Genomic DNA, 15,656 nt, shown 5'->3' on the forward strand with positions numbered 1-15,656 from the left:
GTGTTGTTCCTCTTTCTCTAATAAATCCTCCGACTGACCACCTATACTGTTTCTTAATGATCGTTGCAAATCATCAATATTCATTATGTGAATCTGATGACACAGAAGTGTGAAATGATCCATTTGTACTTTTTCTTTTAAAGCTTTACAGTAATCCACTTGGCCTTTTTAGACAACTCTTCATTACTTTATAATCCTATATTTAAATACAGAAATGAGGAAAAAGTGATTGCACCTGAAAGCTTTTTGTTAAGAGACAGATAAGTTGGGGTGTAAGACATAACTCTGTGAAAATATGCTTGAGATTTTTATTATTTACTTAGGAATAACATGTAACAAAATATAAAATGAAATCCCATATTTGTTAATACTGTTAAATACATATTTATGGTTTGAACAGGAAATAAACAGTGTACAAAATAAGAGCAAACGTCTCCTGCTAAAGTGAGTACAGCAGAACAGAGGAGAGTAACATGGATAACTGCAGACTGCTGCTCTCAGTGCTTCCTGATGAAGGGCCGGCATTTATCCCTGCCAGGGGAGCTGAACTGGAAGAAGGTCTTTCCTCCATCAGCCTCCAGGGCGGACAAGAATCGACTGTCCCCTTCAGGGCCGAGGGACAGGAACGGAGGGCTCCTCTGAGGAGTCGCATGCCGAGCCACCCCTGAGTGACACACAGGAGGTTGATGGATGTCTTTCATTGTTATTCTCACTAAAAAATTCCCTTACATAGACATTCAGCTCATTACTCCTGCTGTTCTTTCCTGATGACAAAGTCTTTTTGATAAAAGCCCTGTCTTCCTTCATTGCCATTAAGCATTATCTTTTTACCCTGATTCCTTCCTCTTCTCATTCATCAACGTGAGCACAATGTGAAAGCTGATTTTATAAAAGCAGAGTCCTTATTTATCTTTGTTTTCTAAACATAAGTAGTTTTTCTGCCAGAGATTGCTTTAGTTAAATGCAGGTAATAGAGGCCATGATGACTTCTTCACATTGTTTGTGTACTCAGCCAACAACAAAAACTTACTACTTCTTACCTAACAACATTTACTAATAATGCCTTTAACATTTAGGCATTATTAGTAAATGTTGTTAGGTAACACTTTTAAAAAGCATATATTATATATATATTATTATATCATTATTATTAACAGAAGTTGTTTATTGTATCATATATTATTAGCCTCGTGAAAAACTGACTTTTTTTATTGAGCCATTGCACAGACCACTACTGTGCAATGATGTGTTTTAACTTGTTATGGTCAAAGTCTGTAAAATCAAGTTAAAACTGAGGGTTATCTTCCAATTTACACACAGTTTAACACTTCAGCAAGGGTTTGGAGATGGATATACAAAGCTACTGCAGTGTTTCCGAACCAGAGTGAAAAACACATCAAATTCAAAGAGAGCCACACAGAGCAAGCCTGGCAGAGATAGGAAACAAAATGTTTAATATAAGTCTCTGGAAAGAAAACTGGTACGAGATGTGGCTAAAGACCTCAGAACAACTCTGAAGACACAAGGGAATGACTTTGCTAAGTCTGGAAATATAATTTGTTAGTTTAGTTTAGTGCCTGCACAGGAATGGACTGCAAGGTTGCAGATCAAGAAAAACTGAATTTTTGCAGAAGAGACACTTTCAAGACAGAATTAAGTGAGGACAACCTGGAGAATAATTATGGAGACTGGAGGCACTTTCTTTGGCCAGAGATGCTGCTTATGTTTGGAGAAAGCAGGGAGAGGTGTATAACCCAAAGAACACGGTCTACACAATGAAACACGGTTTAGGAAGCATTATGCTTTATGCATGCTTTAGCCCAAAACATAGTTTGCTCCTGGTCAAAAATGACCCCCCGATAACCAAAGTGAACGTCACTGACTTGCCTGCGCAAAGCATAAGACCAAGGTTCATGCCAGAAGACCAGCAAATCTGGAGAGGTTTTTGAGATGTACCAAAGAAGGGTATAAAGAATGGGCTGGGACAGCTCAGGACACGTGTGCGAGACTTAATAAAACTAGCATGGTTGGAAAAGCTGTGTTAAAAATTCCCTGTACTTGGTAAATACTGATAGGGGGGCTAAAATTCTGTCATTTGTGATTAAGCATAAATGCTGCTGTTCATATGTGAAAACAATATTATGGTTTGACCTTTAAAAGTGAAAATAACTAGTCATGTCTGTGTCCATTGTTATAAACTAGTTGCCAAGCCTTCATCTCTGTCCAACAATGCACCTTTAAAAACTACAAATGAACAACAATGTGCTGACATTACCGGCATTATTATCAGCGTTGTAGTCTTGATGTCCCATTTGTTGCTCTGTATGTCTTTCTCCAGCACCCACCACCATGCTACGCATCCTCAGAGAGTCGTACAGCCCCTGTAGTTTCTGGTACTGCCGGTTTCTCTGCATCAGCTTCTCAGACACCTCGCTGTAATTCCTCTTGTACTCGTCCATCATCTGGCCATCAGGATACAGAGAAATCTATTTTTACTCTATGTATGTCTTCAAGATTCACAGTTAAGACGACCATGTGCTCCCTGTAATTTTACATCTTAGCCTTTGAAGCTATTTTACACCAGGTTACAAGTTTAGTGTATTAATGTCTTGTGTGGTGATGAGAGTTGTGTCATTTACTTTCTTCAGGGAGGCGATTTCTCCTTTCAAGGCGGTAAGCTCCAGTTCTCTGCTCTGGTTCTGCTGAGTCAGCATCTTCTCCATCTGCTTCAGCTGTGATTCGGCACGTGATAGACTGTACTCTTGATAGATACGCTCTTGATGCACCTGCACACACCAACACTTACACGCTACACAAGATCTGACTGACATAAACGGACTGAATCTCAAATTTAGCATTTAGCATGAGTTAAAAAAAAGAATTATATTAGAAAAAGGGGAGGGTGGCACGGTGGTTAGCACTGTTGCCGCACAGCAAGAAGGTCCTGAGTTCAATTCCAACATCAGGCCGGGGTCTTTCTGTGTGGAGTTTGCATGTTCTCCCCGTGTTTGCGTGGGTTCTCTCCGGGTACTCCAGCTTCCTCCCACCGTCCAAAGACATGCAGCTTGTGGGGATAGGTTAATTGGAAAATCCAAATTGCCATTAGGTGTGAATGTGCGAGTGAATGTGAGCGCGAATGGTTGTCTGTCCCTGTGTGTTGGCCCTGCGACAAACTGGCGACCTGTCCAGGGTGTACCCCGCCTCTCGCCCTATGATAGCTGGGATAGGCTCCAGCACCCCCCGCGACCCTGAAAAGGATAAGCGGAAGCGAATGGATGGATGGATGGAAAAAGGGGAGGATCGCAGCTAGAAAATTATCCTGGTTTCAAATGTAGATAAAAAGAGACCACTTACATTCTGTAACTTGTTTTGATCAGATGGGCATGGCATCATTACATATGCTAAGGCTACTTTACGAATAAAAAATGTGATTTTACTGGGATGATGTGGGAGCTTCTCTCACATTTGTCTGCTTTTGTATTGATTGTTCACATGGAGATACTTGACCTGATAGCTCCAGAAGGCCAGAGCACGGGAACTGATGTCCAGCACTATGTCTGGTCGCAGACCCGTCAGCACCATCGCTTTATACTCCTCAGAGGGCGACAGCTCCATCCTCACAATGTCCAGCTTTCCAGACAGTGCAGACGAGCATGCAGGGCAGATGACCGGAGAACGGCTGAACTTCTCAGATCCGTGCTGATCGCAGAAAACATGCGAGCACGCTGTGACCCAAGCGAAGGCGCTCAGCTTAGCGCGACACTTTGGGAAATTACACAGGAGGGTGTCATCGCAGATGGACATGCCTTTGTAAAGGACAGTAAAAAGTCATTCAGAGAAAAAAACTACAAAGCAAAAAAATGATGTCCAAAGACTAACAATCAAATTTCCATAACACAAGGCCCAATGCGATGCAGGAGTAATTTGGTCTTTGTTTGAACTATTTTAACCACAATCAGACATTATTTTAGAGGTCTACATTTTACTTTAATCTGAAACCTTTGTATTAAAAACAAGGTGGACAATAGTTTTTATTAATACAGCTGCAGCTGGCCTTAACCTACAACATTTTGGTAATTTATAGGAGCTTATTTATTACATGTTTAAATAATTTTGTTCACATATTCCCACAAATTGTTTTTATCAAGTTTTTTGTAGGTACATATTTCATGTACCTACAAAATGTTCATCAAAAGCTAAGCTACAGTAACTGTATGGGGGCTAAAATAACTCTATAGATCCCAGTTGGATAAATGTACTTTTTACAATGGAATAAAGCAAAGGTTATTATTTGTAAACACTGAAACCCTTTTTTATTTAATTTGTAGTGGCTTATAATATATATTTATGAAAAATAAAACTGTTAAAATACAGTTTTGTTGTATAAAATGTAAAACTCTGCTACCCAAAATTGAGCATTATCGACATTAGATGCTAGCACTAGAAGGTTAGCTAGTGAAAGCCTGAGGCGCTCTGCACTTGCTAATAACAAGCTCGTTAAAGTGTCATTTCAACCCTTTTTTCCTTTAGCAGACTATTAAAAAATATATACTTTCGACATTATACACACGGACTTTAACACAACCCTAAAACACTGGTAAAAATGGCTAATTTCAAAGACCAAAACCTACCGTTAATTCTTTACTCTGAAGATGACCCCGCAAGTGACATCACTGCTAAAATCTGATTGGCTGATACAGCTCAAGCTCCACCAATCACGATGGCAAAACCTTTACACTACAATTTAAGAACTTTAGAATAACTCACAAAGTTAGGGCCAAACTTTTAATGTAAATCTCAAGCAGGATTCGTGTTATATTTTATTATTATTATTATTATTATTATTATTATTATTATTATTATTATTATTATTATTATTATTATAACATAAATCCAGTGAAGCCCTACAAACTGTGGTGTGGAAAAATAAACAAAAAAAATAAAAATTAGGCCTACATTACCACTGGTAGCTACCACACTAAGCTACAGTAAGTTCAATTCTGAATTTGCAGAAGAAGAGGATGACCTCACTCTACTTTCAGGATTCAGATTGTGTGCAGCAAGAATGTTGGAAGTGTCATCTACTTTGCTGTTGTGTGCTTGGAAGGCAGCATCAATCCCAGAGATGACAGCAGGATATACAAACTGATTCAGAAGGCAGGAACCATCGTTGGCAACAGGTGGTCACTGAATAAACTGCTCTCCATAGTGGCAAACCCATCTCACCTACTCCACTCCACAGTACTGAGCTAGCAAAACGCATTCTCTCTCAGACTTGCTCAATCCGCCTGCCATAAAGAACACTTCAAAGAATTCCTCATTCCTGCCATTCTCTGTAAAACTGTACAAAAACTCTTCTTTCTGAGACAGGTGAGCACACCTGTCAGGCATAAGATTCCACACACATAATACATATTATGTATTATACCGTCTTGCAGGTGTCTCTATGTAATAAAGAAGTAATGGAAATAAATATAATATTTCAGTTACTGTACTTCACTGTCTAAGATTATGAAGCCACATAGCGCATATATTGGCAAAAACTATATGTTGTTTTTTTGAATTCTTGTTTTTTTTTTTGTAGCTGCTTTTACTGGCACAAGTATTTATGCTTCCAGGCTTCCTTACAAAAGGGACATAAATAAAACAACAAAAATGATAATGATAATGTGATCTGGATATATATGTGAGGGAACCATTAATGCCAGAGATGATATATTATGTGCCATCTGTTGCTATCCTGGATTTCAGGAAGGACCATGCTTGTTTCAGCATAATAATAATAATAATAATAATAATAATAATAATAATAATAATAATAATAATGGTTTTACATGTAGTGTCCTAACTTTTCTTTCTTTCTTTCTTTCTTTCTTTCTTTCTTTCTGTGCCGTATTTCAAAGTGACGTGAAAAAGCTTGACTAAAGTCCATCATTGTGAGCTTAAACTGTTAAACTCTGAATGGCAGGCATTTCCTCAAAATCAAATACTGCCCATTTTCCCTACACAGCCTCTGAGCGGACAGTCTATATGCTTTATGTGAGACACCTACTTAAATATGGCCCCCTTCCTCCTCCGCCACCACTTTTTTTTCTCCCCCTCTCCTGCTTTTATCCATTTCTCCACGTGGTACAGGAGTAAAGGCAGGGGGTGAAAGAGGGGCATTGTGTTGTGCAGCAGCGGGTCCAGGGGTTCATAGTGAGAGAGGGGAGATGCTCACTCAACTGTGTCCAGCACGCCATTGTCAAAGATTCCCATCTATTCTCTGCCTTTTAAATAGAGCTCCAGTGTAAGATGCTTTTTTTGGGTGGTGGTGGTGCTGGGGGTGGGTATTATGCGCTCGGTGATAACACACACGAATTACATGCATGCATGTGGAATGGATGTGTGTGCCCCACTTGCAAACATTAGCCGCTCGCTGCACTGTTGTTGATAATTGGCCCCGAGGAAATCAAAGGCTACATCTCGCCTATCTACACTTCTCAGCTCAATGCTGGGAAGGCAGATTTTTGACTCACGCTGACGGAAACCACCTGCCAGCTTGACTTCATTATTATGACTAGGATCAAAGTATAGGTGCAGAGCGCACGGGAGGATCGAGGCATGGCACCTGATTGCTAAGTTACCTGTTTGATTAGTTTTACGCGTGTTACTGCATCTTAATCAGAGCCATCATCGTTTCTCTCTCTCTCTCTCTCTCTCTCTCTCGCACTCACTCTCTTGCTATAATGATTGAAACATTTATCTCGAACAAAAAGGCCACATCTTACGCCCGTTTTAATTTGTTTTTTAGACATCCAACGGGCTTTGACGCCATTGTCGGTTTTTTATTGAAAGTTTATGGCTGCAGCGTGAGAGTGTTAAGAAAAATAAAGCTGGGGGGGAGATAGAAAGAAAAAGAACCGGGGAGGCTGTGTGTTGCACGCCATTCAAATGCAAATATCATAGAACAAGGAGTGGTTCTGTGTGCGTGTGTGTATATAGTGTGTATGTGTGACTGTGTGTGCGCTCCCTGTATGTGCATGCAGTGGGGCAGCAGTGGGAGAGGAGGGGCGCAAATTGGACAAGTTTTTTTGGGGGGTAGAAGAGACTTTAGAAAACAGCCACACACACGGCAAGCTTCATGTGACACGGTGCAGCCCGGCGGATTTCCAAACATCACTTTTTCTTTTTGGAACTTTGTTCCATGAAAGACCCGCTCTTTCAAAACCCCCCCCTTTTCTTCTTCTTCTTCTTCTTCTTCTTCTTCTTTCTTTTTTAAGCTAAGGACTTGCAGCACATCTTAAATTTGGATGCTCTCGGAAGCTCGTCCAAGTGCGCAAGAAAAAAAACTGCAATTGAACCGACGGATGCCCCCCTCTCCGTCTGACTCGCCGTGAATCATGTCACGCCGGAAACAGAAGAGACCCCAGCATCTCGTTAACGCGGATCCAGGGGGCCCGAGGCTGCAGTCGCACGGTGAGAAAACATGTTTACGAGTGTTCGTGCGCTTTTTTATTTTTGGATGTTTGATCTTTCTTTCTTTCTTTCTTTCTTTCTTTCTTTCTTTCTTTCTTTCTTTCTTTCTTTCTTTCTTTCTTTCTTTCTTTCTGTTAAATCAAAGCGGCATAAGATTGTTATAAACAACATTGCTCACAGGCTAGTGGCTGCTTGTGAAATTCACTATAAGAACTTAAATCTTTAAATTCATTTACCAACGCAAAAGTTAGCATTTAAGTCATGAGCGGGTTTTCTTTGATTTCTTTTCTCTAACTTTTGCAAGTTCATGTTTGCTTTGCATTCCGACAAATGCACCTGATTTAACTGACTGAAAAAAAAGTCCCACCTCACAATTCTGCTTACTAATTTAGTGCAATAGACCCCACTTATAAATGAGACCTGGGGCACTTTGGACGGGGCCAATAAACTTGCTCTTGTGGGTAGGATTAACTAACATACATCTGTGGCCATTTTCGTGTGCTGTTCATCCTCTTGGAGACCAACAGGCTGCTCAGCGCTGACTGCTGGAGGGCTTTGATTAGTATGGAGCACTCTCTTACTTCTTCACAATAAGGTGCAATAGGGTGGGGGCGGGGGGCAGTGGTTTTTTTGGGGGGTAAAGATTAATCTTCCACCCTTTCTATTCTGATCTTCTTTTGCTCTTCATCCATGCTTTTCTTCCTTATGTGCCCCTCTCCCCCTCATTTTTCCACCTTTCTTAATACAGCCCCCCTCCCCTTTCTTTGCTCCTTCTTTCTCACCCTTTAGCCCTATTGACTGTATACTCCTAACACAGGCGGGGGGATTGAAAACATTTCAGAGAATATGGAGGTTTTTGTCACATTATTAGTGGGATATAGCTTCTGATGCATGCACCAGCTCCCTTGGGGCAAACTCTCACAATTAATAGTGGAAGTTTTAGTTTGAGGCTTATCTGCTTGCAGGTTTGTAGGGAAGGAGTTTCGCTTGAGGTACAGTCTTTCATTCCATCACTGTCTCTCCAGGAGGGAGTAGTTAGTTTGTCTCTCCATTGTTGTTACCCTCCCCCTCATTTCTTTTTCTTTTTTACTCTTTCTCACTCCGTGCTCAAGATTTCTGAAAGAATTTGACCCCTGAGCGCCAGAGGTCAGATTAGTTGACCAATCAGAGTGTGTGGACAGTGCCCAGAACCCTTAGCTTGGCCTGACCCTTGACCTCCACTGTGACGTATGGCGGGGGAGGGTGAATAGGGAGATGAAAGACGTAACCGCTGTAGGGAGTGGGTTAAGAGGGGCTATGGGTTGTCTTGGTGATGCCCATTGTCCTCTAAAATGTGTTGCTATAGCAGCAAGGTGGTCTGTGAGCTTTTTTTTGTATGTGTGTGCACAAGATGTTTGAGGAGTTTTACTCCGGAGAGCACAGATTGAGACAAGATATCACAAAGACTCGTGGACGGTTGAGTTTCTTGTTTATTTGCATGTTCAAGGCCACTTTCCAGCAGGAATTTCTTTTGATGTTGTAACTGTATCTTTTGGTATGCACACAGAATTTTTTAAAACTAAATTCATAAACAATAACTGGAGGCAAAGGAACAAACAGAGTTCAGATAAATTCACAAAGCTGTATATTTGGGTTGATATCGGAGCTTTGTCAAATAAACATGCAGGTTTAAAAAAAAAACCCTCATCATTCTTCTTTTTCTTCTAAATCCTCAGATGACCATCTGGGCTTAAAGTCACCATCCACATCTCTCGGCTCAGAAGTGACCTCATCAGGATCCTCCTCCTCCTCATCCCCCACATCTCTTCAAGACTGCCAGCCGCCTCTGGCCCCTCGCCCATCCCCTGGAGGGCTCCACGCGCCCTCCTTACCCAGCGAGAGCTCACCTCCTCCCCACTGGCCCAGCCACATTGCCCCCTACACAACATCTCTTCCCAACACCCACTCCTCCCTCTCCCCGGACTTCCCTCACCCGTCGCTGTCTTCCCAGACTCACTCACCTCCCCCCCTGGGTCAGACCTCTGGTTCCCACAGCCAAGGGAACTCTCACTCCACCATGACCTCCCCGCAGACTGGAAGTTCAGCCACCACCACTACCTCCACCTCATCTTCCTCCTCCTCTTCTCAATGTGTGCCACCTCACCGTGAAAGCTCAAGTCCAGGTCAACAGCAGGCCACCAGCTCACCAGGGGAGCAGGGACAGAGCCAGGTCCCTCCCACACTGGCGGTGCTCTTAGAGGAGCTGAGGGTTTTACAACAGCGCCAAATCCACCAGATGCAGATAACAGAAGAGATCTGCAGGCACGTTCTGAGGCTTGGAGGAGCTGTCTTTGGCCAGGACAACAATGCACAAGCCAGTGGAACGGAAAGCAACCTGAAACCTAACGGAGCAGCATCTTCATCCCCAACGCATCCTTCCACTGCCACTCCAGTCACCACAGCCTCGTCACTTTTGACTGGCCTTCCATCAGCTCTCTTCCCCCAACCGGCTGTCTCCAAGTCAGGCACTTCACACAACAACGGCAGCAGAGCTGCATCTTCCTCTACCTCATCCTCATTATCATCTTCTTCCTCATCTCTTTCATCCACTATTAGCTCCTCTGTTGCCTCCCTACACCCTTTGTCCCTGTCGCTGGGCCTGCCACCGCGCTACCTCCATGAAAAATCGTCTAACACCTCTTCATTCGCTCACAGTAATGGCGTCAGCTTCCCAACTCCTTCACTTCCTCCCACCAGCCATCCCCAGGACCTCCAGTCCAGCTCCTCTCTTACCTCTGCCTCCTCATCAGGACGCCCTCAGCACATCTGCCGCTTTTGTGGGAAGGTGCTGAGCAGCGACTCGTCCCTGCAGATCCACCTGAGGTCCCACACAGGGGAAAGACCCTACCAGTGTCCAGTCTGCCTGAGCCGTTTCACAACTAGAGGGAACCTTAAAGCTCATTTCCTGCGACACAGAGAGCAGAACCCAGAGCTGTCGCTCTCCCTGCTGCCCCCAGCGCTGTCAGAGCAAACGCAGGGCGGATCGGCCACAGGGAGCATCCAGAGGAGGCGCAAACGGCGAGCTGATGATGATGAAACATTTAACGCGGTGAAAGGAAGCGTTCCCGGCATCACAGAGAGCATGGCTTTAGGATTCCTGTCCAGTGGCTCGGCTCGGGCCTCGCCTTCCTCCCTACCTCTGCCCCCCTCTGTGGACATGGCTCTGCTGTCCACAGCCCATTCGCTGCTACAGCTGAACAGAGCTTCAGCGGCAGCTGCTGCAAGCGCATCCAGCAGTGTGCTCCCGTCTTCCTCTTCGTCATCTTCGTCCTCTGTGGGCAGCCAGTTTAAAGGAGCAAAGCAGCAGCGCTTTGACGAAAACACTCCTCCTCACTCGAGCCTCCATTCAGCCTCGCCGTACTCCCAGCTGGCTCACCTGCCTAAGATTCTCTTCCCTGGAGGTACCTCCCCTCACCACCTCGCGCTTCTCCGACCACCGGGACACCCATCCACCTCCCACCTCACTTCGCCTCATCAGCTACCCTTCCCTTTCCCACCTTTCCCCAAACCATCTGCCTCCTCCCCCTCCTCATCCTCTCCCACTACCTCTACCTCTGATACATCCAAGTTGCAGCGGCTGGTACAGAAGCTTGAAAAGCAGCCTCACACAGGTGTCTCCTCCTCTTCTTCTGCCTCCTCACCCTCCACATCCTCACACATCACTACTGAAGCCAACGGAGACACCCATGGCCACGACCTGACCACCACCTCCAGTGCCTACCGCAGGGAAATGTTGGCTGCTCTTGGACTGAGTCCTAGTGCTAATGCTGCAGGATCAGAGACAAGCCAGGGTTCGGGCGCTGCTACAACTAACCCATGTCTCCCCGCCGTCCAGGCTGCTAATCAGTGTGGTGTGTGTTTGCGTGTTCTTAGCTGCCCCAGAGCTCTTCGCTTGCACCAGGCCACACATTTGGGAGAGCGCCCATTCCCTTGTAAGCTTTGTGGTCGTTCCTTCTCAACAAAGGGCAGCCTTAGGGCCCACCTGGCCACTCACCGTGCGAGGCCGCCCAATAGCCGTGCCCTGAACTCCTGCCCGCTGTGCCCACGCAAGTTCACCAATGCCCTGGTTCTTCAGCACCACATCCGCTTGCACCTCGGAGGACAGATACCGCCCGATGAAGATGTGCCCCCCGAAGATGCTGCAGAAATGGACAGTGGCGTCTTTGATGATGGTGAGAATGACTCCATTAGCTCCCAATCTAAAACACAGCTCCTTCCTTTGGCCTTAACAACAGGCACCAAGTCTCAAATTGATGCTCTAAGCTCAGGGTCCACTTTTAAGCAATCTGCAGCTAATGACACCACATCTGTGAAGACAGAGGAATCAGAGCACTCCACGCCCAGTGTTAGCCCACCTCTGACCCATAACCTCACTTCAGCAGGGCCAGAGGACAGCATCCCAGCTGACGGTAGCCTGGTGAATGGCTCCATGTCCTCTGAGGAGGAGACCCACACTGACCTGGGCAGCCCTTTCAAAGCACCCCCAGCTTTGGCAAATGGAGATTCAGAGGGTGACGACGTCCCCCTTTCTCTCTGCATTTCAAAGCCTGGTGCAGAAAATGATCTGCCACACAGAGGCGTTAATCACGATGAAGAGTCCTCGACAGATAAACCCACAATAACTCCTGATAGTAACCCCACTGCAAATCCCGTACCTTCACTCCCCCCTCCCGTCAGCCCCACAGCTATCCCAGAAGCAGATGAGGCCTGTGGCAGTGCACCACATGAGTCACAGGAACGAGATGCTGCCCACAGTAAAGGGAAAAGTGAAACACTCAGAGATTCTTTGTCTGGGTTGGACACAGAGCTGGACAAGGACACTCCAGAAAAGCCTTTAGCGGATGCTGAGCCCTCGGTCCCAGCAGCATCAGCACCAACACCAGCACCTACACCACACACACAGCCTCATCGCCCAGAGAAACCCTACAGTTGCTCCCACTGTGGAAAGGCTTATGCTAGCCGGAGCGGACTTAAGGTGAGAGAAGAGATAATAGATAGTGTGATGTAAAAGTTTTTAATTTGAGATTTTGTATCTGTAAATAAATATCCTTGTGTCCTGTCAACAGGGTCATATGAAGACCCACCCCGGCGTGCTGACCAGTACCCCCTCCAAGGCTCAAACCAATGATAATGACTTTGCGGAGGACCGTAAAAACACCGCACAGCAGGATGAAAAGCAGGGATTGGTTAGATCCCCCGAGAAAGGCGACAGCACAGATCCTCTGCCGAACAGCGTCGGCTGTGACGCGGCAGACGAGGCTATGGACACCACCGTGTAGAAAGTTAGTGCTGTTGAATGTCAGTTTTTAAGGGTCCTGACAAGGGAATGTATTTTTCTTTTACTTAATAGAACGAGATTTGTTTCCTAGCTTAATAATAATTCTAATTCATATTTACCTTTTTGTTAGGCAGATAGGTCTGCTGTAGTTTATACTGTAGTATGATTCCAGTGATTTTGTGAATGTAGTGTTTTAGCTATGTATTTTTCTATTTTGGAGACCACGGTGAGGCCTTATCTACACACTTCACAGCATTACCATGAGCTGAATTATTTGTTCTTTTTTCTGTTATCGTGGTGCTTGTTCAGCACAGACTCTATCATAGCTGATTTTTGTGTTTTTTTGTTTGTTTGTTTTTCAAAAAGAAGAGTGTCCAGAATTTTACAAAATGAACTCAATACCAAAACAGGCCAGATTAGGAATGGCCAAAGTTTGTAAATACAGCTGCGGTTACATTTTGAGACTTCTTATTGTTTCCTACTTTGTTCCTTTTTTTTTTTTTTTAATGTGATGCTGCTGAATGCATGTGCCGAGCTACACTGTGAGCTGCACTTTGCCTTGTGCTGCCGAAAAACCTGCTGAAATGATTGAATCCGTGATGCTGTTTGGTCGTAATGCTGCCGGTGACTGTGTGAGTCCCATACTTACAACTGTAAGCTCCCCCGGCCCTCACAGGGCCCTGTTTGTGTTGCTGTATTGATGGTTGCTGTTATCTGCATTGCGAAACCCGCAACAAGTATGAGCCCCGTCCGTTATAACCGCCCTCCCGCCTCCTCCTTCATCCTCCCTTCTCTCTCAGAGCACTTGAGGGTGTCCTGCTCCTGCACCAACTGTCTGCACTCACTGCATTCCTGCTTTAGCTCAGTTTAGTTTTTTGTATGCTTTGCTCCCCCCTTTGTAAACCCTTTTTTCTTTTTTTTGTAGCAAAGACAAAAATATGTTCCCATGAGATGTATAAAAGATAAATAAAACAAAAGGCAATGTGAAGAGGAGACCTGTTTGTTGCTCGTCTGGTGGGTTTCGTTTTGTGTGTGTGTGTGGGGGGGATGGGGGGCATTTTTTGTCTGGGTTGGGTTTAATCCCGTGTCTCTGTGAAGTCATCTATCTGTTTAAGTATTCTGCTTGCATGACTCTTATTCTGTGTGCACACTGTTGGTCAGTTTTCTCTTGTTTGTTCCAGTTTCTCTGTGTGTCTGGATTGGAGGAGGAGGAGGAGGAAGGTGGGGTCCTTTGTCTGAGACTCTGGGCTAGCTGTCTCCAGATTCTGCTTTTTCTTTTCTTTTTCTTTTTTTGCTCTCGGTGTCTTTTAATATGTTTCAGTTCCCCTGCGCTGTTCATGTGTGTGTGTGTGTGAAAAGGATAATCGGAGCCTGTATGAGTGTGATTGAGGGTGCAGCTGTAGAGGCTGCCACCTCCCTCCCTATACCCCCCCTCTCCTGCCTTTCGCTCCCCTTCTCTGTGTCATACTCTCTTTCATACTCACTCCTTTTTTCTTTTAAATTTTCTCTTTCATTTCGCTCCCTCACTCTTTTTGCTCCACCCGTCACCCCTACACTCCCCCGTGTAATGAGCTGACACACAGGAAGCTCTAATCCTCACACAATGCCGGCCCTCGTCCCCCCTCGCACAGTGACTGGGAGCGGGACAGGGGGCAACAGGGACCAACCTGGTCCAGCTGTCCCCAAAATGGCCGCCTTTAATCCCTCTAGTTTTTTTTTTTTTTTTTAGCCTGCAGGGGCTCCCTGAAACCATGACAACTGGTAACCAATGAAAAGAATGCCCAGGGCAGGGAGCGGGACAAAGGGAGAGAAAGGAGCCATGTGTGAGAAGTTTGTCCACATGCGTTCATGAGTGACAGCGGACGTGTCTCAATCAAAAAAAAAAAAGAGACAAAAAGAGAGAGAGCGGGAGGGAGAGACAGAAAAGAAGCCATTTAGATAAGTGAATATAAAATCCAACAGGTGTGATGCTGGATGTGTTTACAGGCTTTAATCACGCCTCATCACACTCATCAGTGAGCTTTAATCAACCCTCTGTGGGCATCAATCATCTCTAGGGAAAAAGGACAAAAGTTTCTCAAGAGGTCAAAGGTCAGCGTTTAAACCTGTTTAGCCTTGGAGCAATGAGGAATTAGCATCGTTTTAAAAGACAAAGAAACTGATTACTTCACAGTCGCCAGTAATTAATTTGATCTGATTAATTAAAGCTGCCATTCAAGCAAAACATCCTCGAATAAATCCTTAAAAAAACCCCCAAAAAACCCAAACAACGGCTGATGATTAATTAGTGATTTGATTTTTGAATCTGGACAATAATAGCTGTAAAATTGTGCAATATGAGTCACGTATTTTTAACTTTTGAAATCATTTTTTGTTCCCCAGGTTGTATTAGTGGGACAGGAGTTTTGTTTGTTGTGTCTCTTTTTTGCTCAAAGTGTTCTCGTTATGCTCTGTAAGTATTCGCTGATGGCCACATCAGACATTTCCTCACAAACAGAGCCGCACAGTTTTACATCATAACTGTGACACACAGGAACAAAGATGAAGTATTTGGATCTTCTGTAAGTTCATTTTGAGCATCTGGTGATTTGATTGTTGAGGCTGATTCTTAATTAACAGGTTGTCTGCAGTGACCTGGCTCTTACATCTCCAGGTTAAGTGTTTGCCTGTTAATTAGATTTAACAGAGATCAGAAAATGGGTCAGACAAAAGACAAAATAGAAAAAACAAAAATGCACTATGAAAATAAAAACACAAAATTTATGTGGTTTTATACTTTATACATTTGTTTTTATGTTCACTGCAAACCCTTTTACTTTAGAGACTTTATTTCTTGTAACTGACCTGTAGCAGCCTACCTGTAGTACCTTCACAGCCCACC

General features: G+C 44.4%; 2 protein-coding genes across 2 annotated transcripts; one reads left to right on the forward strand and one right to left on the reverse strand.

Moving 5' to 3' along the window:
- Window positions 1–294: 294 nt before the first annotated feature.
- Window positions 295–4,742, reverse strand: ccnb1ip1 (cyclin B1 interacting protein 1). The gene is made up of 5 exons (XM_085153746.1): window positions 4,632–4,742; window positions 3,508–3,806; window positions 2,640–2,786; window positions 2,276–2,462; window positions 295–664 (listed from the first exon to the last, which is right to left on the reverse strand). The coding sequence occupies exons 2-5, from the start codon at window positions 3,802–3,804 to the stop codon at window positions 498–500; spliced, it is 798 nt and encodes a 265-aa protein (XP_085009872.1). The 5' UTR covers window positions 3,805–3,806; window positions 4,632–4,742; the 3' UTR covers window positions 295–497.
- Window positions 4,743–6,900: 2,158 nt separating this feature from the next.
- On the forward strand, window positions 6,901–15,509 carry LOC146521997 (uncharacterized). The gene is made up of 3 exons (XM_085153826.1): window positions 6,901–7,458; window positions 9,174–12,472; window positions 12,564–15,509. Exons 1-3 carry the CDS (start codon window positions 7,383–7,385, stop codon window positions 12,774–12,776), a joined length of 3,588 nt encoding a protein of 1,195 aa, XP_085009952.1. The 5' UTR covers window positions 6,901–7,382; the 3' UTR covers window positions 12,777–15,509.
- Window positions 15,510–15,656: the final 147 nt, after the last annotated feature.

Source organism: Neolamprologus multifasciatus, chromosome 3, assembly GCF_963576455.1.
Source record: "Neolamprologus multifasciatus chromosome 3, fNeoMul1.2, whole genome shotgun sequence".
Lineage (NCBI taxonomy): Eukaryota > Metazoa > Chordata > Actinopteri > Cichliformes > Cichlidae > Neolamprologus > Neolamprologus multifasciatus.